This window comes from Chiloscyllium punctatum, chromosome 2, assembly GCF_047496795.1.
Source record: "Chiloscyllium punctatum isolate Juve2018m chromosome 2, sChiPun1.3, whole genome shotgun sequence".
Taxonomy (NCBI): Eukaryota; Metazoa; Chordata; class Chondrichthyes; order Orectolobiformes; family Hemiscylliidae; genus Chiloscyllium; species Chiloscyllium punctatum.
The window spans coordinates 106,769,722-106,795,410 of NC_092740.1; the positions used below are offsets into that span (position 1 = coordinate 106,769,722).

Here is a 25,689-nt window from a genome sequence, read left to right on the forward strand (position 1 = left end):
CACCTGTAGTTATAGATACAAACATTTCTGAAAGAGGTCTCAATTTCCTCCCTGATTTCCCACAGTGTGGGAATCCTGGGAATTTATCCACTTTTATATTCTAGGACCTCCAGAACTACTGTCATGTGAACTGTTTTTAAAACCGTGAGCTCTCCAGCCTCCATTTTTTTGCTCCACAGTAAAAGCTGATGCAAAATATTCATTTAGTACCTGTGTCTTGGGGTTCAAAACAAAGACCATCTTGATATTTCAGGGACCCTATCCTCTATTTAGTTACTCTCTTAACCTTTATGTATTTGTTGAACCTCCTTTGGATTATCCTTTGGCAAACAAGGTAATGTTTTCTTATATCCCCACTCTGCTTTCCTGATTCCCTTAAGAATGCCCCTTCAGTCTTACTGTCCAAGAGATTCATATGAACCCAGTTGTCTGTATCTAAATTAAGATTATTTATTCCATTATTCCTTAATCTTACCAGCCTTACCTTTCACTCTAACATCATGCCTGTGAACTCTCATCAGCTCACACTTTTAAGCCTCTGATGTTAGATGTCCTTTTTTACCTGTGATCAGTCTAACCCAGTCAACATCTGAAAGTTCTAGTGTCAACCATTAACATTTGCCTTATTCCAATCAAAAAATTTAACAGAAGGCTTGCCCTTTTCCCAAAATCATTTTGAAACCATTAGAATTCTGATTGCTAGACCCAAAGTTCAATTGCCTGCCCTGTCTTATTGCCCAAAAGGTAAAGTTTTGCTCCTTCTTTAATAGGAAATGGAAATTCGTTTTGAACACATTTGACAAAAAAACTTGACCATCCAAACCTTTAGCAGTATGATAGCTGTAGTTAATATTTGGAAAATTAAAACTCCCATTATTACCATCTTATGCTTTCATGTATCTGAACATGTATTCTCAACATGTTCCTGGAATCTCAACATGTATTTGTTCCTCAATTTCTCTCAATTCCATTAAGGTGATCTTTCCCCTTATTTCTAACTTCTATCTTTTTTTTTCACTGACTTTTCGGAAATATCTTGTTATCCTTCCTGTAGCATCTAAAACCTGATGCATGAACTGCCAGTCCTGTCCATCCCTCAGCTAAGTTCCTGTAATAGCTATGGTGTCCCAATCCCATATTCCTAAAGAGTTCACCAGTCTTGTAAGACCTCTTGCACTGAAATAAACGCAGATTAATTGGTTACCGCTTGGCTTTTGTGTAGCATGAATGTTATTTGCTAGTTGCTGTGGACAACATCCAAGTTTAGGCTGATGTATTAAATTTTGAACATGGACTCTTTCAATATCTGAGGATTTATGAATAGTGCTGAATGTTGGACAATCTTCAGGGAACACCCCTACTTAGCAGGGATGGCATGGTGGCTCAGCGGTTAGCACTGCTGCCTCACAATGCCAGGGACCTGGGTTCAGTTCCTGCCTTGGGCAACTGGCTGTGTGGAGTTTGCACATTCCCCCCATGTCTGCGTTGGTTTCCTCCAGGTGCTCCGGTTTCCTCCCACAGTCCAAAGATGTGCAGGTTAGGCGGATTGGCCATGCTAAATTGTCCGTAGCATTAAATGCATTAGTCAGGGGTAAATGTAGGGAAATGGGTCTGGGTGGATTTATCTTCGGAGGGTCGGTATGGACTTTTTGGGCCAAAGGGCTTGTTTCCACACTAGGGAATCTAATCTAATTTAATCACCTTGTGATGCAAGGAAGGTCATTGAAGTAGCTGAAGGTGTTTGGGCCTATGACACTACTTTGAGGAACTCCGTTCAGTGATGTCCTGGAGCTGAAATAGTTGATCATCACCAGCAACAGCAATAACCATCTTCCTATATGCCAAATATGACTCCAACCATCAAAGAGCTTGATCTTCATTCCCATTGATTCTAGTTTTTTCTATAACTTTTTTTTCTTTTGGCTCTGTATCAAATACCTTTGACAACGTAGATCTCATCAACTGCATCATCCCTTTGAAAAGGTTTCCTCAACTATTCCATTTTACTTGCACATGGCTCAATTTGGTATGCATGTAAATGACTATATGCTGTTGTGCCAAAGGTTCTAATATCCAATGTGGATGCGGTTTCTTCACTAGCATGGTTTGATCTGATTGGTTATGTGGGATCTAAACATGTTTCATGTCCATACACTTCCATTCTGTAGGTCGCCCTTACACCTGTTCTGCACACTATCCATCATGAACTTCACTTTTTCATTTTGCACATCATGGTGATTGTATTTTAGGAAATGTTCCAGGATTGTGATGTTTGACATAATTTTCAAACATAAAACATGATAGACTTTAAATTATTTATCTTGACCATGCAAGCTACAACACTTGTGAGCCAAGGGGGGTAGAGATAAATGGGAGGCGTGGGGTGGGACTGGGGCTGGGCATAAGGTAGCTGAGTGTGTAATAGGATGGGGGGGGTGATGGTGATAGGGTGGAGTGGACAGGTAGGAAGGAAGATGGACAGGTCAAAAGGGCGGTGCTGAGTTGGAAGGTTGGATCTGGGATAAGTGGGGGAAGGGGAAATGAGGAAACTGGTGAAATCCACATTAATCCCGCGTGGTTGGAGGGTCCCAACCTTGAGGAACGCCTCATCTGCCTTGGGACCATCCAACCACGCAGGATTAGTGTGGATTTCACCAGTTCCCTCATTTTTCCCTCCACCCTTATCCCAGATCCAACCTTCCAACTTGGCGCTACCCTCTTTTTACCTATCCTATCTGTTCATCTTCCTTCCTACCTGTCCACTCCACCCTCCTCTCTGACCTATCACTATCCCTATCACCCCCACCTTCATATATCTATTGTGCACTCAGTTACCTTCACCCGCGCCCTAACACCCTTTCCCATTTATCTCTCTATCCCCTTGGCGCACAAGCCTCATCCCTGATGAAGGGCTCATGCCGAAAACGTAGATTCTCCTGCTCCTTGGATTCTGCCTGATCTGCTGTGTGCTTTTCCAGCATTACATTCCTGACTCTGATCTCCAGCATCTGCAGTCCTCCCTTCAAGCTAAACACTAAATCTGGTCTACTGTTGGCCTGTTATTTTCACTGACACTGTTTTGACCTTTTCCATTTCACAGTTCAGTTACCAGGTATGGTGAAATATCATGGATCTTCAGTCTAGGTTGCTGATGTGATGCCATTGGCACTTGTTATGCTAATACTTGATGAATCTTCAGGCACTTAATTTGACATCAGGTTCTTTTTGTTAGTTTCTGAGCAATCTAGGTCTGTAATCACAAGAATGGACTCATGAATTACCTCATGAACTGGCTATGCCAGTTAATTGTTGGTCTGACATCTTTGAAGGCCAGATTTTATTGGCCTTATCTGTCCCTATTTTGGCACATTTTATCTTGGGCATCTACTTCATCTTGGGTCCTCCTATTTTCACAGCTACGTTTTGCTTTTGCAGCACAGTTACTTGATGTGTTAGTAAAATGTTATTACATTCAGCTTTGTACTACATTTGATGTCCTGGAGGTCTCAGTGCTGTTTGTCTCTTTGCCATCATTCCCTTTTTCCCTCTGCTGCACAGATTCGAACAGCAATTCAGTGCTGGGATTTGCATAAACATGCACAGATCCTGAGTAGCTACATAGCCACACGGTTTCTCTGCTTAGAGATACCATTATGTGTCAAGCGTATGTGAACTATCCTGTTTGTGTAGTCTGGCTGGCCACAGTTTGGCTCCACAATGGAATGTTTGACTTTTTGACCTTTTATCATTTATCATGCTTTAGGCATATGCATTTACATGGGGGAAGGAGTAACTAACCTGATCAATTTTAACTGTGAGCTGGGTGAGATTTAAAACCAACCTCTTGATTTTTGTACTGACCATGGAGGGACGATAAGCATGTTGGACCTGATGACGGAGCAGTATTCTGAAAGCTTGTGATTTCAAATAAACCTGTTGGACTAAATCCTGACGCCGTGTGACTTCTCACCTTGTCCACCTCAGTCCAAAACTGACATTTCCACATTTATGTAGGATAATGTTCTTGCTGTTTGTGAAGAGCATGATTGAAATCAATGTTTTTGTTTGGTAAGGATACCAAGGTCTATGGAGCAAAGTGGGAAATAATTCACATCTGAATCTGTGACGGTGAGAAATGTGTAACCCATGGGAGTTTCCTATGCTAACCACACTTACCAAGGTGAGCAGTGTGCTGGAGTATGCATATACACCTAGTTGACTGTTATCTGAAGCTTAAAATATGAAGATTGCAGAGAGCATCAAAGGCAATACTTGAAGATAATTTGGAGTTGCCAAAAAGTACTGAGCATACTTGAAGCAGCAGTGAAAAAACTCCAGTTTGTATATTTAAGATTGTCATCTGCTTCTTGATTTGCAGTTTGGCTTTGTTTGCAATGTCCCTTGGCAATGTTTTGATAAGTTTTACACTTGATTCTTTTAAAAAAAGTACTTAAAAATAAGTCACTACTATATATTCTTGCGGATTTTTTTGTTATTTCACTGAAAAATGATGTCTGCCATGATTAAGACCCTGGGACCTTTTTTCATGAGTTTCTGATCTTAGTGACAAAGCACTTAATGTGTCTTAGGGGAAAAAAATGAATATTGCTTATTCCCCTGTAAAACTATATTTAAGTTCCCAAAATTTGGAAGAGTTTTGGGAGGCAACGTGCTTCACTTAGCTTTTGCCAGTATAAGGTACTGAATCATGGTGGATTTGAGATGGGTTTTTTGTAAATAATAAATTGTGATTGAGTCCTGCAGCACAGAGACAGGCCCTCTGGCCCAGACTGGTTCACGCTGGCCAAAATGTCCATCCACGCTAACCTATTTCCCTACACTTGGCCCATATCCTTAAACCTTTCCCATCCATGTATTTATCCAAATACCTTTTAAATGTTAATGTACCTGCCTCAACCACTTCTGCTGGCAGCTCATTCCATATGTGTACCACCCTTTTTTCTAAAAAAAGGTTGCTGTCTGATTCCCACTTATTCTTTTCCCTCTCGTCCTTGATTCCCTAACCTTGGGAAAAAGACTGAGTGCATTCACCCTTTTCATGCCTCTCATCTTATACTTCTACAGGATTTCTCTCCCTGTCTCCACACCCCCCCCCCCCCCCCCCCTCCTCCCCCAGTCTCTAAAGAAACAAGTCCTAGCTTGGCTAACCTCTCTCTATAACTCAGACCCTTGAGTCTTGGCAACATCCTTGTAAATGTTTGTGCTGGTTCCAGTTTAATAACATTATTCTTATAGTAAGGTGACCAAAACTGACCCAATACTCCACATGTAGCCTTACCAACATCCTGTACAACCGCAACACAACTTCCCAACTTATTTAGTCAATGCCCTGGACTGATGAAGGTGAGCATGCCAAAAGCTGCCTTCACTGCCCTGTATACCTGTGACTCCACTTTTCACACAACCTTGCACCTGAACTCCAGGTTCCTCTGTTCCACTACACTCATTAAGGCCCTACCATTCACCATGAAACTCTTACCTTGATTTGACTCCACATTAAACTCCATTTGCCATTCCATGGCCAACTTCCACAGCTGATCTAGATCCTGCTGCAATTTCTGATAACCTTCCTCACTGTTAATGACACCTTCCATTTTAGTGTCATCTGCAAACTTACTAATCATGCCTTGTGCATTCTCATCCTAATCATTGATATAGATAACAAACAGCAATGTGCCCAGCACTGACCCATGAGGCACATCACTAGTCACAGGCTTCCAGTCCAACAAGCATCCTTCTACTATTACCTGGGTCTGGGTGGGTTGCTGTTCGGAGGGTTGGTGTGGACATTTTGGGCTGAAGGGCCTGTTTCCACACTAAGTAATCTCATCTAATCTAATCTACTTCCTAGCATCAGACCAATTTTGTATCCAATTTGCCAGCTTTCCCTGGATTCCATATGACCTGACCTAACCTTCCAGAGCAGCCTACCATGTGGAACCTTTAAAGGCCTTACTGGAATCCATATAGACTACATCTACTGCCCTGTTCTCATTAACCTTCCTCGTCACTTCATCAAAGAACTAACAAATTTTGTGAGACATGATCTCCCACTCTAAAAGCCATGCTGACTACTCTTAATCAAACCCTGTCTTTCCAAATGCTTGTGTATCTTATCCCTCAAAGTTTTCTAAAGTAACTTACCACAGATGTCAGGTTTACTGGTCTATAGTTCCCAGCTGTGTTTTTTTTTCAGCCCTTCTTTGAGGGCACAACATTTGCTATCCTCCAGTCTTCTGGGACCTCACCTGTCACTAATGATGATGGAAAAATATCAGCCAGAGCCCCTGAAATTTCTTTAGCCTCTTGCAGGTTTCTTGGATATATCTGGTCAGGACCAGGAGATTTATCCACCTTCGTACATTTTAATATGTCCAACACCACCTCTCGTGTGATATGAACTGTCCCGAGATAATCGCCACGAATTTCCTTAAGTTCCCAAATCATCTTTGTCTTTCCCCACAGGAGGAACATTCATTTGAAGACCTCTGTCATCTCCTGCAGTTCCACACAGGTCCACTTTGGCCCTGTAGAGGTTCTTCTCGTGGTCTTTCCTTGAAGAGCCTCTTTGGATTCACCCTACTCTTTTTAGCCCAGGCCATTTTAGATTAGATTAGATTACTTAGTGTGGAAACAGGCCCTTCGGCCCAACAAGTCCACACTGACCCGCCGAAGCGCAACCCACCCATTGCCCTACATTTACCCCTTTTACCTAACACTGTGGGCAATTTAGCATGGCCAATTCACCTAACCTGCACATCTTTGGACTGTGGGAGGAAACCGGAGCACCCGGAGGAAACCCACGCGGACACGGCGAGAATGTGTAAACTCCATACAGTCAGTCGCCTGAGTCGCCATCTCATGCCCCCTTTTTTGTTCTCTTGACTTCCTCCTTTAGTGAATTCCTGTATGTTCTATATACTCCCCCCCCCCCCCACCTTTCCCAGGGATCCCCTAGATCCCAGCCGCCTATAACTGAGCTGTGCTGCCTCTTTTTCTGGTCAGAACCTCAATATCTCTTTGTTATCCGTGGTTCCCTATTCCTGAGTAAAAAGGTATGGTGGTGGAAAAGCACAGCTGGTCAGATTGTATCCAAGGAGCAGGAGAGTCAACATTTTGAGCACAAGCTGTTCATGAAGACTTGGGAAATTGGGAAAGTTAGTGGTGATTATCTTGGACAGTCCATATCACAGAGGTGGTTTTGGGATGTTAGAATGTATGAAGGTGGATAAATCTCCTGGTCCTGATTTAAGAGGTTATGCTCCTCAACATTGACTCTCCTTGGATGCTGCCTGACTGGCTGTGCTTTTCCAGCACCACGTGTTGTGATCTCTAGCATCTGCTGTCCTCTCTCTCTCTCCATGGTTCCCTATTCCTGCCAACCTTGCCCTTCACGTCACTAGAACATATCGGTCTTGAACTCCTAGCTATCTCACTTTTAAAGGCCTCCCACTTGCTGGAGGCCTTTTGCCTGCAAACAAACTACTCCAATCAATCCTTGCAAGCTCTTGTCTAATTGTGTGAAAATTCAGCTTACCCCAATTTAGAACTTGAACCTGTGGAGCAGTTTTCTCCCCCTCCATACCAACTATTCTAAAATTAATAGAACTGTGGTCATTGTTCCTAAAGTGCTTCCCCACAGTCACCTCAGTCACCCATCCTGCCCTATTTCCCAGTTTTGCCCTTATCCCTTACTGTAATATAACAGTAATCAACAGTATGTATGGATAACATTCTGAAAATATTAAATCAGGCAACCGGAGCAAGTTAATTTTGTTGACTGATGGAGATTTGCAGAAAATATTCATGATTGATTTGCAATGCTACCTTTTTTAGCAAGTATGAAGAAGGTTCCCTTGGCCATCTAGCACTAACACTGATGTATTGTGCACTTTAGATTCCTTAATCTGTTGATGAGTATTAACTCTAATGATGCTACATTAATTAGCGTCCTGTAACAATTATAGCAGTTAGGTGTTTCATATTTGTTTTAGCAATTGATAGACTGTTTTAGTAATGGCATACACAGCCTAGTGGATCACTTTTTAACAACTTCTGAGTAGTAGCAGCTTGCTCTTTGTAATGTCTATTTTTTTTTCTTTTTGACTCATTTGGAAAAAGGAGCCAGAATATTAACCAGATATCTTTTCTAAGTTTGACTTTTCTAATTTATTTTAGTCCAAATATCCGTCTGGCAGATAATTGTAAAACTGTTACACAAGATTGTGCTACAAATAACTTGGTAAGATTTGCAAGGTTTGTGAAGATTTGTAGCTCAGGTTGAGGTTTAGGGTGTAGGGTTGCTCGCTGAGCTGTCGGTTTGATATCCAGGCATTTCATTACCTGGCTAGGCAACATCATCAGTGGTGGATTAGTGGTGCTGGAAGAGCACAGCAGTTCAGGCAGCATCCAACGAGCAGCGAAATCGACGTTTCGGGCAAAAGCCCTTCATCAGGAATAAAGGCAGTGAGCCTGAAACATGGAGAGATAAGCTAGAGGAGGGTGGGGGTGGGGAGAGAGTAGCATAGAGTACAATGGGTAAGTGGGGGAGGAGATGAAGGTGATAGGTCAAGGAGGAGAGGGTGGAGTGGATAGGTGGAAAAGAAGATAGGCAGGTCGGACAAGTCAAGGAGACAGTAACTGAGCTGGAAGTTTGAAACTAGGATGAGGTGGGGGAAGGGGAAATGAGGAAGCATCATCAGTGGTGACCACCAAGTGAAGCAAAGCTGTTGTCTCCTGCTTTCTATTTATATCCTTCTCCTGGATGGGGTTCCTGGGGTTTGTGGTGATGTAATTTCCAGTTCGTTTTCTGAGGGGTTGATAGATGACATCTAGATCTATTGTTATATCTATCGGAAAACAGAGGAGAACCACCTATACAACGTATTCAAGAAGAACGGACACTCAAAAAATACAGTGCGCAGATTCCTCAAGAACAAACCACGACAAGCAGACTGAACACAGCCAGAAACCCTAACCACCTTACCATACATCAAAGAAGTTTCAGAAATGACAGCCAGACTACTAAGACCCCTCGGAATCCTAGTAGCACACAAACCCACCAACACTCTCAAACAAAAACTAACAAACTTAAAAGACCCAGTACAACCCATGGACAAAACCAACATCATCTACAAAATTCCATGCAAGGACTGCCACAAACACTACGTAGGATAACAGGAAGAAAGTTAGCCACCAGGATACATGAACACCAGCTAGCCACAAAAAGACACGACCCTCTCTCCCTCGTAGCCCTACACACAGATGAAAAAAACCACCATTTCGACTGGGACAATATATCTATCCTGGCACAGGCTAAGCAAATACATGCCAGAGAATTCCTAGAGGCCTGGCACTCCAACCACAACGCCATAAACAAACACATAGATCTAGATGTTATCTATCAACCCCTCAGAAAACGAACAGGAAATTACATCACCATAAACCCCAGAAACCCCATCCAGGACAAACATATAAATAGAAAGCAGGAGACAACAGCTTCGCTTCACTTGGAGATCGCCACTGATGATGTTACCTAGCCAGGTAATGAAATGTCTGGATATCAAACCTCCAGCTCAGCAAGCAAACCTACACCCCTTGGTAAGATTTATTTGTCAAATTATAGTTTAATGCAACACTTTGCTTAAAAATCAGGAAACTAGATTTCAGGTTATTATGGCTGGATTGCTTACATTTTTATATTAATACAACTGGTATTTGATACTTCGCATGTCTGTAAACTTTCCTGTTTATAAATATAAAATTTCAATTTGGTTAGATTTTCCTGTGTCCACACAGTGGAAGTTTCCACCTGAAAAGTGTAGTTATGTGGAATGTCAACTCTCAAGGGTGATTGGATTACTTAACCACTGTGGTCAAATGAAGCTGATTTTAGCTAACCAAATTGGCTGTTTAAAGCCAGTAATTCAAAAGCCATATTTATCACAAAATAATAAATTTAAAAATGAACTCTTTGGAGCTGCAGCAACGTTTCCTTGTTAGCTTTTGCCATTTTAATGAGTCATATCAATTTAAAGCTTGTTGCTTTAATTTTAATGTGCAAATACATGCAATCTACGAATAAAGAAAATACCAAATGATGGTCCTCCTTTCTAATAGATATAAATCTGGAAATCAATCAGGCCAGCAATACTCCCCTGTTTTATGAAGTACTGTGTCAGACGGCAGCTTTGTCAGGCTTTTTATACTTTTTTTTGAAAACTTGTTCAGAGATTTTACATGAAAAGTTCAACTAAGGGTGTGATGCCACACTAATCCAATAGAAAATCATTAAGCCTAGCAGTAATGTTCAGCTATTGAAGTCCTGAGATGAGGAATTTCTTCACTGAATCATTGGGATTCTCTACCTCAGAGAGCTGCGAAGGTTCAGTCATTGAATATATTCAAGCCTGAAATTGGTAGATGTCATAGTAAAAGCATTGTGGAATAATGCAGCAAAATAGTGTTGAAATAAGAGTCATGATCTCATAGGTTGATAGTCTTGGATGAATAATCTACCCCTGCTCCTAGTTCTTGTCTTTTTAAAGTGTTAGGACTGAATTATTTAGTTCTAGATGAATCTTGAACTCTAATGTGTTAATCTTTAGTTGTCCTGAAAGTTTACTTTTATAAACATGGAGTTTTATTCTTTCAGACCTTGGCAGGTTTAGGTAAAGAGACAAAGAAAAGCTGTTCACATTAGCTGATGATGCAAGGACTAGCAAACACCAATTTAAGGTTTGTTAGCAAGAGTATTCTTACACCTTACAGGCAACCTATAAGCTGAGGCAATCGGTTATTTCCAAAAGGAAATTGAATGGACACTTAAAATAAGTTTGTGAAACTTTGGAACTAGAGCTGAAGAATAGAATTGACTGACTGTGTTACCCTACAGGACATCACTGACTCACTGCTGATTGTCCTCCTGTACTTTAATAAATTTTGATTCTTGTCTAACTCTTTTGCATTACTAATGAATAGTTATAATGCCTCCTATTTGTACAGTAAATCTTTTGAATACAAATTGTAGCTCCATATTATGCTTTACTTTGTAATAGAATTCTAAAATCATACAATCACAGAATTATAAAGTACTGAAGGTTTGGATGCTGTAAATCGAATAACAGATTGCTGGAAAAGCTCAGCAGGTCTGACAGCATTTGTAAAGAGAAATCAGAATATTGGATCAGGTGATCCTTCCTCAGAATACTTTAGAGGTTTGTGTCAGCTTTTTTCAGTAACTAAAAGTTAGTACCATCTCCTTTTTTTCTCCCACCCCCCCCTCATTTTCTTAGGAATTCTTCTCCTTGGTCTATTTCTCAAATATCCTTTTCAATGCAACCAAAGACTGTTATAAAACCCACTGGAAAACTGCAAAGCAAAATCACACTTACCAAATGATTTCTAAATGAAGCAGTTACTAAAGAATGTAAGTGAAGCTCTACACTGCATCACTCAGATGCATTTTAAAGTTAGTGTCTCTCCTCTTAGACTGGGTTCAAGTCCCATCTGATCCAGAGGAGAGTACTAACATCTCTGAATGGGTTGATTTAATTTTTTACTAATCTATTTTCTAAAAAAAAAGAATCTGAGCCAGTACTTAAGGTCATGGAGATGTACAGCATGGAAACAGACTCTTCGGTCCATGCCGACCAGATATCCCAACCCAATCTAGTCCCACCTGCCAGCACCTGGCCCATATCACTCCAAACCCTTCCTATTCATATACCCATCCAAATGCCTCTTAAATGTTGCAATTGTACCAGCCTCCACCACCTCCTCTGGCAGCTCGTTTCATACACATACTACCCTCTGTGTGAAAAAGTTGCCCTTTAGGTCTCTTTTATATCTTTCCCCTCTCGCCCTAAACCTATGCCCTGTAGTTCTGGACTCCGCGATCCCAGGGAAAAGACTTTGTCTAGTTATCCTATCCATGCACCTCATAATTTTGTAAACCTCTATATAAAGTCACTCCTCAGCCTCCGACGCTCCAAGGAAAACAGCCCCAGGTAGATAAACAGGTAAATGCTATTTAAAATAAAAATTACTTGTGAAATTTATCAGTGCAATAAGCTACATTTTACAGTTTATTTGCATCCTTCCCTGCAAATATGTATCGCCACCTCTTTTTTGTTCTGCAATTCGTGCTTTGTGTTGGCGTTTAGGATGTGGGCGCACTCTGTTTTTGACTTTTTGGCTCTTGAGTTGCATTTACTGGCAGCTGTATTCCATCTGTCACTGGAGCAGCATATTATTTTGCAGAACCTACTTTGCTTATGTGATGCACATTTCCCCAGTGACCTTTTTTTTAAAATCCATGTTTAAAGCTGAAGTAGCAACATTTAAAATTCACAATCTCTGCCTTATACTTTTGCTTTCTGTCTAGTTACTGTACTATGTAGACATGGCATCTTTTTTAAGTGAGGCTTATGTTTGTGGCCACTTGGCTTTTTGTATTCTTTCTGTCTTTGTATTACTCCAGGTCAAGGAGTCACCTGTCTAATGGACTAGTATTTACCATTGAATTAAAAAAAAGCCTTTCAAACAGACCTTTAAGGGAAAAAAGCCAAGTTCTCTTGGCAAGACATAGCTAAATTACTGTGTCTCACTGTTTCTGGTTCGCACTAACACTTTATGCAACAGAGTTAAAAATCGCACAACACCAGGTTATAGTCCAACAATTTTAATTGGAAGCACTAGCTTTTGGAGTGCTGCTCCTTCATCAGGTGGCAGCGCTTCAAAAGCTAGTACTTCCAATTAAACCTGTTGGACTATAACCTGATGTTGTGATTTTTAACTTTGTACACCCCAGTCCAACACCAGCAACTCCAAATAATTTATTCAACAGTACATTCCAAATCTTAATTGTTCTTTTGTGTGAAGTATGGTTTTCCTTAAGTCATAATTGCACAGTATGTCCATACTTTGTCCATAGACACTCAGCTGTTTAGGCTCGTTGGATGCTGCCTGAACTGCTGTGCTCTTCCAGCACCACTAACTCAGCTGTTTAGGTTAGGCCATAGTTTGTCATTCATTTTCCTCAAGCCCATCTTGCCTTATGTTCTGTTCTTTCTCTGTCATCAGCAACATGTGCCCTTTTATTCTCAACTTGTCATTGGAAGAAGTTTCCTCTTTTATTCTAGCATAATTTTAGATAACGGTCAAATTTCCCCTCCGTCTGGTTGAAAGATAAGTTTATCCAGGTTCTCCTCTCCTCCCCCCCCTCCCCATTATAGTAATCTCACAACCTTCGTATCCTGTCTAAAGTGTGGTTGTCTGAATTGGATAAAATACTTTAGCAGAGCTAAACTAGTTGTTTACTTAGGTTTTGCAACACTTCCTTTTTTTCTCTACTCTAGGGTTCACAACCTTCTTTCTTCAACAATTTCTCTTTTCATCCACTTTAAGATTGCACAATTTAGTTTGTTGCTCCTTCTCAATCATAAGCTCTAATTCAATCATTTTTGTAATTGTTAAATTTCATTTGTCATGTTTGCTCATTTCACCAATTTTTTTTATTTCCCCAAGTCTTTTGCTGTATTCCTTTGCTGCAGTTTGTTACATTTACAGGATGACAAATTTGATAAAGCAATTTAAACTTGCTAAACACTGTTCAACTTGAAAGCAAAACGTTTCTTCAGAATGGCTACAACTGAGGCTCCAACTGACATTGTGATATTTCAGTGGATTTTTGTTTATGCTCTTACACGTCGTAATGTGTCAGAGCATGTGATACTACATGCCATTTTTAAAATGGGGCACGCCTATGAGCAATATTTGGATGGCATGGGTGATTCTTCTTGGCCATGACCTCTGCAAAGTATAGTTGGGGTTTCTTTTGAGATCTAGATATAAAATTTCTGCTTGGCTGGTTGGAATGTTTTTTTTTAACTTGGGGGCCCTGCAGCCTATTCTGCAGATGTTAGGGTGCCTTGACATTAGAAATATTAAACAGTTACTGAAATTTAGAAAGAGATGATGTCATTCATTTTGGATTGAAGTATACTGCACATTAGTTTGTTTTCATGAGAGAGTCCAGTATCTTTTTTGTTTATATCAATCTTGAGTAATTGCCAGAGTTGTGGTTGTCATGGTTTGCTCAGTGTGGCCAAGAGAGGAGAAATCCTTAACATGTCCATTTTCCTTGAAAGGAACAAGGAATTTATTACCATGCCAAGATCAGAGATTTGGAAACCACAATTAACCTTTAACTTAGAATTTACAGTTTTACATGATTAAGATTTTGTTTTAAATGGGGATAAGTAGAGCACAGCCCCATGTCACACAACATGTCACTAACTGTGACCGTGCATGTGTCATTGTTACCAAGTGTGTTCTTATAGCAATTACACAAAATGACCCATTAAAATTAAAACATTTTGGTAAAATCTAAATGTCGGCTAATAATTGTATTTTGCTATAGGACTTGCCGTCCTTGTTCTTTGGATTGGAATTGTCAACAATGATTTAATGTATTCCTGGGGATTTGTTGATATGGCATTCAATTCCATGATACCACTCATGATACTTAACATATCTAATCACCTAATGTTATCCCACTGTTTTGCAAATGTTATTTACTTCAGTTTTGTGTTTAATTATCATTCGCAGCTGATTAAGATATTTGACATTTGGTTTTGTTTTTTACATTACAGGAGCATCTGCTTTTCAAAACAGCACGCTTCCTGGACTGTGAAATTGAGGCATTTTGGTGTTTTTGAAAGGTGCTATATAAATGTAAGCTTTTTTGTTTATGATAAAAGGAATAGCCTAAATTTAGATAAATGAAGAAATGTAAAGATTAATATTGTTTTAAATAAAAATACTTGTTTCTATAGAATTAACTGGAGAGAAAAATGGCAAATTTCACTCAGGTGAAAAGACAGTGGTGGTAACTTCTATGTAAAATTTTTAACCAGTTTTGTTTATCAAAATGAACAGATGAGTTTGGAGCAGAAGTAGGCAATTCAGCACCTCAAGTCTGCTCTACCATTTGATAAAACTATAGCTGATCTGATTTGTAACCTCATCAACATTCCTGCCTACCTGATTAATATTTCATCCCCCTTAACAAAAATCTATTTCCCCTCTGCATTCTAAATATTCTGTAACTATGCTTCCACCACCTTGTAAAGAAGAAACTTCCAAAGACTTAATCCTGTGATGGAAAAAAAATCCATTCCATTTCTTAGAGATGGGCAACCAGTAAGCAGAAACCCCTAGTTCTAGATTCTCCCATAAGACATCCTCTCCACATCAACTCCGTAAAGACTTTTCCAACACCTTAATGTTTCAATCCCATCACTTTTTGCTTGTTTATTTCTGATAGGGTCTCACTAGTGCTCTGGATAACTGAAACTTCATCATGGCAGGAACTGAATAAACAATGTTCTGCTAGCTTCCTAATTGTTGTACCTGCATATTAATTACTTGCGATTTGTGCTTAAGGATGCCCAGATCCATTTTCATCTTTGAATTCTTCAGTTTTTCGCGATAATGAATTTTTTATTCTTCCTCTGAAGATTGACAAGCAAATTTCATTTGCCTACTCACTTAACCTATCTACATTTTCATGGCTGCCTCTTTTCCTCTTTGCATCTTATTTTCTTACCAATGTCATTCAATTTAATCAGGTTATTGGATTGCCCATACAATATTAAATTTAACTTGTATAATATAACATTATGTAATAACGTTGGTATTATAAAGCAAAGATTCTGACAAATAGAGTACCAGTGTCGGATGAGCAGGACAGCTGAGATGTGAACCACTTTTTTTTCCATTGACTTGTGTTTTCTTTCATCCTTAAACTGTTCGTGTTAACATTGATCTTCTGAGCCTTTTGTACTGAGGCTTCCCTAAAGTCTTTCATGATGGCTGTTGGGCCATTCATGACAATGTTGATCAGGCCTGATTGCAAATAAAGATTATCTTGACAAAGTGATGGAGTTTGTAGCTGATGTCATGTGGTTGAAGACCACCCTTGTGTCAGCCACATAATAGCTTCTTGAGCCTTTGATTTAAGGATATGAGACGGCTGTCATCTTACTGCTAGGCTCATCTGCTCCCCTTCTCTTGCATCCTTCACCTTGTGTAGATGCCAAAAGCATTGTTACTACATACACTGACTCTGCATTCCCATCCTGTCCCAAAACTTTGAATCCTTTCTCTAACAAGAATCTTCTCTATTTCTGATTTAAAATAATCCAGTGGCACTCTCTCTGTAGCTCTTTCGCTGTTTTTATCACTATCTGTTTTTATCTCCCTATTTCTCCAGCTTGTGCATCATTGACCCTTCTTCCCACCCTTGCTGAGATTTATTTTTCTCTCCCTTCAATCTTCATTCATGAGATGCTGATATCACTAGCAAGGCCAATATTGCATTCTCATCCTTTGGGAATGTAATGGTGAACGATTTTGAATTACTCTGTACATAATCCAACAGTCCTATTTCTGTAGGAGTTCCAGCATATTTTTGACCCAGTGAAGAAGGATTGTAATTAAAGATAATGGGTTTGAAAGAAGCCTTCGGAAGTTGTTCCAATGCTGGATGCAATAAAAATTGAGTGATATATAGGGTGCAGGTTGAACAGGTTGCTTTCTCCTAAATGGCTTTAAGCTTCAGATTATTAGGATTGCAGTCATCCAGACATGTTATAAGTATTTTGTTTATTCCTTACATCAGTGGTCCTGAAGTTTTAATGAGTTAAGAAATGAATCACTCACTGGAAACTACCCACTCTCTGGTCTGTTTTGAGCTACAAGTATTTGTAGTTTGTGATGGCTTAGGATAGTATGCTGGAAAATCAAGCCCTGCCATTCCCAGAGTCCACCCGAAAGGTTAAAATATTAAAGACACATGTAAAATTCCCCAATTTACCTTTGTTAAAAGACAAATTGACAGAAACACAGATCAGGTTTCTACACTAAACAAGAATTATGACTTATTGCAAGTAAATAGACTCCAGCTATAGGTAAACAATTATGAACTTTGCTCTAACTTTACTAGTTACAATTCTAATCACCTTTATACGCTCCCCCTTCTATGCATAATACACCCAAATATGAATGGGAGGACAGACTGTTTAGAGTTGATGTGAAGATTGTTCTGGTGAGTAACCCCATAGACATAGGAGCAGAAATTAAGCCATTCAGCCTATTGAGTCTGTTTTGTTGTTCCATCATGGCTGATACGTTTCTCAACCCCATTCTCCTGGTTTCTCTCCATAGCCCTTGATACTCAAGAACATTTCTATTTCAGTCTTAAATATACTCAAATGATCTGGCCTCCACAGCCTTCTGTGGCATTGAATTCCATAGATTCACCACTCTGGCTGAAGAAGTTTCTACTTATCTCAATTCTAAAAGGTCTTCCCTATTACTCTGTTCCCTTGGGCCCTAGTCTCTCCTACCAACGGAAACATTTAACCAACATTGACTCTGTCCAGGCCATTCAGTATGTTTCAGTTACTCACTCTTCCCCCAAACCTATTTATCCTTCTAAACTCCATCAAGTATAGACAGAGTCCTCAAATGTTCCACATATGATGTGGAGGTTTTGGGTGGACAAAGGTTTTTTTTAAAAAAAATCTCAACACCAATGGTTACAGTCCAACAGGTTTATTTGAAAAGACAAGGTTTTGGAGCGCTGGTCCTTTGTCAGGTAGCTATTCTTAATACCAAAATGCAGGACCTATCACTTTTCCACGCTATATTTCATCTGCCATTTCTTTGCCCATTCTCCTAACTTGACCAAATCCCTCTGCAGCCTTCCTGCCGCCTCAATGCTCCCTGTTCCTCTACGTATCTTTGTGTTATCTGAAAGCTTAGCCAGAATGCCCTCCGTTCCTTCATCTAGAACATTAAAGTGTATAAAGTGAAAAATTGTGGTCCCAATATTGAGTTTTGCAGAGCACCACTTGTCACCGGCCACCAACCTGAAAAAGGCCCTTTTATCCCCACTATCTGCTTTCTGCCAGACAGCCTAGCTTCTATCCATGCTAGCATCTTCCCTCTAACATCATGGGTCCTTACCTTACTCAGTAGCCGCCTGTGCAGCATCTTATCAAAGGCCGCCTTGAAGTCTAGGTAAATCTATTGGCTCCCCTTGGTCTAACCTGCTCATTACTTCGTCAAAGAATTCAAATGCATTTATTAGACATGACCTCCCCTTGATGAAACCATGCTGACTTTGTCCTATTTTACCATACACTTCCAAGTATACAGAAATCTCATCCTTCACAATGGATTCCAGGATTTTGCCCAAGACCTAGGTTAGGCTAATTTTATAATTTTCCGTCTTTTGCCGTAGTCCTTTTTTTTTTAAAACGGGGGTGTCACATTAGCAATTTTCCAGTCCTGAGATCCTCCTCGATTCTAGTGATTCCTGAGACATCACCACTAATGCCTTCGCTATCATTTCAGCTATCTCCCTTAAACTCTGGGGTGTAGTCCATCTGGTCCAGATGGTTTATCCACCTTTTGGGCCATTCAGTTTTTCTAACATCTTGCTGGTGGCCACCGTACTCAGCTCTGCTTCTTCACTTTCTTGAACTTTTGGGATAGTATTTACGTCTTCCACCGTGAAGACTGACGCAAAGTAATTATTCAGTTCCTCAGCTGTTTCCTTGTTACCCACTACTATCACTGCAATGTTACTTTCCAGTGACTCAGTATCCACTTTTGCATTGCTTTTGCCCTTTTTGTATAACTAAAGAAACTCTGCCTTTTTTTTATATTATTGGCTAGCTTACCATCATTTAATCTTGTCTTTTTTTGTTGCCCTCTGTTTTTGTAAGCTTCCTAATCCTCTGGTTTCCCACTGCCCTTCGCCACATCATTTACTATCTCTGACGTCCCTAGTCAGTCATGTGTGCCTCATCTTCCCTGTACCATGCTGCCTTTTCCTCGGGATGAATCTCTGCCGTGTTTCCTAAATTCTCCAAAAGTTCTACCATTGCTGTTCCACTCTTTTCTGCTAGGCTCCTCCCAGTCAATTCTACCTATCTCCTCCCTCGTGCCTCTGTAGTTGCTTTTATTCAGCTGTAATACCATTACCTCTGGTTCTGTCTTCTCCCCCTCAAATTGCAGAGTAAAGTTAATCATATTATGATGACTGCCTCCTAAGGGTTCCTTCAGCTTAAGCTCCCTTATCAAGTCTGCTTATTGCACAACACCATATCCAGCCTTGTCTGTTCCCTCGAGGGCTGTACCACAAGCTGCTCTAACAAGCTATCTTGTAGACTTGACACAAATTCCATTTTTGTGCAATCCGCTACTAACCTGATTTTTCCCAGTCCACCTGCTTATTGAAATCCCCCAGGATCACTGACTTTGCCTTTCCTACACAAACTTTCTATCTTCTGGTATATCTAGCAGCCCAGCTTCTGACTACTGTTAGGAAGCCTGTACATAACTTGAACGATGGGTTTTTTTCACCTTTTGTGGTTCCTCAATTCAACCCCCACAGATTCTACACCACCTGACCCTACTTTGTTTCTTACTATTTGATTTAAAACACTTTTACTAATAAGGCAACCCCACCTCCTCTGCCCACCTGCCTATCTTTTCGATAGGATGTATATCCTTGAATATTCAGCTCCCAATCCTGATCCCCTTGCAGACATTTCTGTGATGCCCACCATGTCAAACCTGGCCAATTTCAATATGTGCCACAAGCTCATTTACCTTGTGCTGTATGCATTTAGATATAACACCTTCAGTCCTGTATTAACTGCCCTTCTGATTGTCATTTGTTTGTCCAGTGTGCTTGAAGTTTGTTAACCCTTTCTGTACTTTATTTATCTGTGCAGGAGATTTTAATAACCTCTCCTAAGTTCCACATTTTTACCACCACCTCCTTTTAATTTGGGTTTTCAAATTTCCCCTATAAATGAACCCCCCCCCCCATTTAGTTTAAAGCTAGTTATGCGATTCATTAGGACTTTGGTCCCAGCACAGTTCCGATGAAGACAATCCTCTTGGAACAGGTCTTTTGGCACCAGTACTAGTGCCAGTGTCCCATGAATTCAAACCCTGTTCATCTCTGATACCTCCCTCCCCTTCCTGGACCTCTCCATCTCCATTAATGACGACCGACTTGACACTTGACATTTTTTTACAAACCCACCGACTCCCACAGCTACCTGGATTACACCTTCCCACCCTACCTCTTGCAAAAATGCCATCCCGTATTCCCAATTCCTCCGCCTCCGTCATATCTGCTCCCAGGAGGACCAGTTCCATCACAGATCACACCAGATGGCCTCCTTCTTTAGAGATTGCAATTTCCCTTCCCATGTGGTTAAAGATGCCCTCCAACGCATCTCGTCCACATCCCGCACCTCTGCCCTCAGACCCCACCCCTCCAACCGTAACAAGGACAGAACACCCCTAGTGTTCACCTTCCACCCTACCAACCTTCGCATAAACCAAATCATCCGCCGACATTTCCGTCACCTCCAAAAAGACCCCACCACCAGGGATATATTTTCCTCCCCACTCCTTTTCTGCCTTCCGCAAAGACCGTTCCCTCAGTGACTACCTGGTCAGGTCCACGCAGCCCCCCTACAACTCACCCTCCCATCCTGGCACCTTCCCCTGCCAACGCAGGAACTGTAAAACTTGCGGCCACACCATCTCCCTCACCTCCATCCAAGGCCCTAAAGGAGCCTTCCACATCCATCAAAGTTTTACCTGCACATCCACTAATATCATTTATTGTATCCGTTGCTCCCGATGCAGTCTCCTCTACACAGGGGAGACTGGAAGCCTCCTAGCAGAGCGCTTTAGGGAACATTTCCAGGACACCCGCACCAATCAACCACACCGCCCTATGGCCCAACATTTCAACTTCCCCTCCCACTCTGCCGAGGACATGGACTTGGAGGTCCTGGGCCTCCTTCACACCTCCGCTCCCTCACCACTAGATGCCTGGAGGAAGAACGCCTCATGTTCCGAGGCGGAACACTTCAACCCCAGGGCATCAATGTGGTCTTCAACAGTTTCCTCATTTCCCCTTCCCCCACCTAACCCTAGTTCCAAACTTCCAGCTCAGCACTTTCCCCATGACTTGTCCTCCCTGCTTATCTTCTTTTCCACCTATCCACTCCACCCTCCCCCTGCCCCGGCCTATCACATTCATCCCCTCCCCCACTCACCTATTGTACTCTATGCTACTTTCTCCCCACCCCCACCCTCCTTTAGCTTATCTCTCCATGCTTCAGGCTCACTGCCTTTATTCCTGATGAAGGGCTTTTGCCCAAAACACGATTTTACTGTTCCTCAGATGCTGCCTGAACTGCTGCGCTCTTTCAGCACCACTAATCCAGAATCTGGTTTCCAGCATTTGCAGTCATTGTTTTTATCCTGTTCTCCCATGCCAACCTTTTGAGCCGTGCATTACCTGCTTAATCTTATTGAGCCTCAACCAATTAGCTCGTGGCTGAGGTAGTAATCCAGGTTCTGCTGTTTAATTTAGATACAAGCTGTTCATACTACCTTAACGAACCTCTGCCCTAGTTTTATCTATGTCATTGTATTTTTACCCTCTAAGTTCCTCTGCAGCCTAGATGAGAGATCCCAAACTTGAGCACCAAGCAGGTAACACCAATCTTTGGGACTCTTGATCCTGGTCACAGAACAGTGTCTATGCCTTTAACTATACTATCCCTAATTAGAAGAACAATTCTGTTCTCCCCACTACACTTGAATGACTCCCTGCACCGTGGCGCTGCTGTCCCTATTCCCGTTCACACGGAGCAAAATTCTTGAACCTGTTGGACAAGGATGGGCTGTAGCTCCTGCAACTCTACCTCCTGGAGCCCTCTACCTGCCCCACTGACAACTACACCATCCTGTCCCTGACTATTGGCTGAATTCGAGTTAGTCTAAGGAATGTGATTATTTCCTGAAACACAGAATCCAGGTAACTGTCCCCCGGATCTTTCACAATGTTTGAAGCTTAGACTCCAACTTATTAACTTTGAGTCAGTTCTTTCAGCAACCAACATTTACTACAGACATGGTCACTGGGAACTGCAATGGGATCCACCAGCTCCCACATCGTGCAGAAACATATCACCTGACCCTTCGTCCTATTTTAATAAAATAGTTGTGAATTTGGTTTTTCTAACTTTAACTTTGTCTCTGCTTATGCAAGTTGTAACCAATAAATTAACAAGATTCATTTTAACAGACTCAAATTTAGCAGAGTACAGTGCTAATTGGTTGTCGTTATCTGATGCTTCCAGTGGTCTGCACAAAGAACTGATGGGTGGTTGATTTATTTAAAGGTTTTTGACATCAGTTCAAAACTCACAGCTTACAGTAACTACTAAAGGAAAGAAACTGGTTTCTTGAGCCTTGAATTGCTTCCTGTTTAGAGGGCAGACAGGTCCTGAACTGGAAATTGATCTGAAGCCTTCTTATTATCTTGTTCATAGTCCCAGGTTGTTGAGCTGTGTGAGAACCAAGGTTTTCTTTGTCGTGTCTGTGGACTAGTGACTAGTTATCAGCTGCTGGCCAACCAAAGATCCGTTTGTGCACAACCTTGGGCTGCAGCTTGTAGGTATACTTCAGTTGCTGCTTGACCAAGCAGCTCTGTAAACCACACTTGCAATGATTAGGTTACTTGATTCCAAAACGTGCAGCAATCATCCAGCAGTCCTTGGTTTTAAAAAGTATTTTTCTCTCATTGGTCGACAATTTAAAACCCAGTTTTTTAAACAAACCTGTCTTTATAACTGTCTATATAACTGCCTAGTTGCCTTTTCTAATCAAAAGTAAATCCCAGGGTGATAAAGTTGTTAAAATCAAAAGAAGGCAGTCTGTGTCCCTTTTTTTTGTGTCCATTTGTTTTCTCATTTTATACGGATTTTCCTCTTTGCTAGTCCCCTGTTTGTATTGGTCCACCAAGATTTTGGGAGTTTTTAAGCAGTGCTGATTGGCTTAATGTTATCATCCTCACAATGCAAAATACTGTTCACAATTTTTTGCAAGATATAACCCTTCACATGTGGATCTTAGGCACAGTTTCTCCTGAAGTAGCATTTGGGAGATCAGACATCCAATTCTGAGGAGCTTTGCCCAAAGTAGAGAGTTCTGTAGACTTCTGCCTCCTGCATTTGAATTGAGCACAAAATGGGTAATTTGCACAAGGTGGCTGAATTTTCTGTTTATTGGGTCTTGGAGGAATTTATCAAATTCGTATTACATTAAAGCAAGACTGCTTCATAACCTGGTTTCATAATGTTTTCAAGTTTCTTGTTGCAGTGACCACTTTATATTCCTAAAACACAAGATGATACTAGACAATATTGTTGATTTATAAGCTTTAAGAGCATGAGTTCTTTTATCAATTCTGCAACCATGACAGGCCAAACTGCTGCTGCTCTGTGAATAATTCCTCTAAAACCACTCATTACTCAGCTCAGAGGCTTTAGCAGATTCAGTTTTGTTGCAGGACAGGAAATGTAAACTATAATTTCCCATTGAGTATAGAATTTGTAGCAGAACTCATCTTTTTCATTTAATATTCCTTTTTTAAGATTTTAAAAAAAATTCTGTCCCTGTTGAAGTATGTTCTTCGTCAAGTCATAGTTGAAACTGTGTCCAATTGAGACATTCGTCCCATAGGATAGATTAACCTTCTGTACTCTCTGTAGGAAGAGGAATGCGTTTAAAATTAGGGCTGACATCGAATTCATTATTAATGAGCATGTTAAATAACATTGAGCCAATATTGCCTCGAGTACTGCAGTTTAGCAGTAAATCTAATTGGGATTTTTTTTGCCTTTGTTTACATGTTGTGCCCTTTTGAATTTTAGGAAAGTTTTGGCACCAGAGAGATCGATTTCATCTTGTGATTGGAAGCATGTTGGAAGGCTTAGGTAAGAATTGTGTGCAGTTATCATGCTTTTGTTGAGAGAATGACTTGCTAGTTGGATCCCTTTTAAAAAGAAAACATATGCCTTTACTCCAGAATAGGTGCTGGTACTGTTTCTGTGGCATTGAATAATGTTCATCAATCAGAAGAATGTATTGAACTAAACTAAATGCAGTATAATGTATAGCTGAACTCAACTTGCCATTTGGGGACCCCCTGGAAAGGGTTTTCAAGAAACCATCATAATGTTACAACAGAGATGGGAAGAGTGCATTGCCTTTTTCTTGTCATTACTCCACAGATAACAATATAGGTGTAAACATTTTGCTCAGCTCTCCATTGTGGCAATCCTATGCATTAAGGCATCAACCAGGTTTCTTGGTTTATTATAAAATTTCATCAGTGGAAATCCAGAAATTGGTTAATATAGGTTAATGAGCACATCTGATGTAATGGGAATGGGCTTTCTTTATAGAAATTCACTTTTTAAGATCAAAACTTCCCAGCAGTTTTTGAAGACCAAAAACAAAGGCTGAGTTGTTCTGATGTAGTCAGTCTGACATTCTGCCCGTAACTAAACACATAGTTGCTGCTGGTGCCTCTTGCAGATAGTTGCAAGAAACATTGACAAATACTTTGAACCTGCAACTACTTTAAGAAACAATAGAATCATTCCAATTTAGATCAATCTTCAGACTTCTTGCAAACTACTCCAACCAATGTCAAAAGCAGAGTCTGGAACCCGAGAGTTCTAAGTCCAGGGAAGTGGTCTCCAGTAAGAGACATGATTACCAAGAAAAGCCTCGCTTTTTAAGAAAAGAACATTTCATTATCATCTTTTACCTCTTTGAAAAAGGAATGCAATAAATTTATCAATAATTGACACAATATGAAGTTTTCATAACCATATGTAATAATTACATTAACTTGTGTTTAAGCAGACAGGAATTGTTTTTCCACATTTTTGATATATTTTTTCCCAGAATGGAGAGCCTAGTTTGAAATCGAAAATAAAATGTAGGATGAATAGTCAGGGTACCGTGCTTTCATTTTTTTTTCCTGAATTTGAATCCAAGCTAAACTGACTGCAGTGATCCTATAAGAGTATTATGAAATGGGAACAGGAATCGTATGTTTTTTTTTTAGATTAGATTAGATTACTTACAGTGTGGAAACAGGCCCTTCGGCCCAACAAGTCCACACCGCCCCGCCGAAGCGTAACCCACCCATACCCCTACATCTACATCTTACCTAACACTATGGGCAATTTAGCATGGCCAATTCACCTGGCCTGCACATCTTTGGACTGTGGGAAGAAACCGGAGCACCTGGAGGAAACCCACGCAGACACGGGGAGAACGTGCAAACTCCACACAGTCAGTCGCCTGAGGTGGGAATTGAACCCGGGTCTCAGGCGCTGTGAGGCAGCAGTGCTAACCACTGTGCCATCGTGCCACCCACAAATGAACTGCCAAATGAGTTGTAAATAGTTTAATTATTCTGTTAGACTTTTTTAAAAAATAAAAAATATATTAGTTTTTACTTCAGTGACTTTTGGGATAGTGTTTTGTCTTTAATTTTAACAGATTACAGCACAGATTAAATCATTTTGTGTTGTAGGTTTAAATTAGCAGGGAGGTTTTTACCTGTGTTGTAACAAGTAATGTTGACTTATTTAGCAGATAATGTAAATAAAAACAAATGTTTTACAGAGCAACAGGAATGAGTTATTCTTCAACGTGAAGAGGGCCTACCTAAGGTCTTAAATGAGTACGTTGGTAACA

The 25,689-nt window shown here is 40.6% G+C and overlaps 1 protein-coding gene across 23 annotated transcripts in view; it reads left to right on the plus strand.

Annotated features, from left to right (window-relative positions):
• Positions 1-25,689, plus strand: part of LOC140487612 (multiple PDZ domain protein) — a 359,969-nt gene that overhangs the window by 23,766 nt on the left and 310,514 nt on the right. For 21 of the 23 annotated variants that reach the window (XM_072586922.1, XM_072586963.1, XM_072586956.1 and 18 more), the window contains exons 2-3: positions 14,676-14,757; positions 23,847-23,909. In XM_072586922.1, the coding sequence (XP_072443023.1) occupies positions 23,894-23,909 (16 nt within the window). In that variant the 5' untranslated portion in view covers positions 14,676-14,757; positions 23,847-23,893. Of the gene's footprint in view, positions 1-4,073; positions 4,181-10,675; positions 10,759-14,675; positions 14,758-23,846; positions 23,910-25,689 lie in introns of those variants that run through there. The other 2 variants (XM_072586923.1, XM_072586925.1) reach the window with 2 other exon arrangements.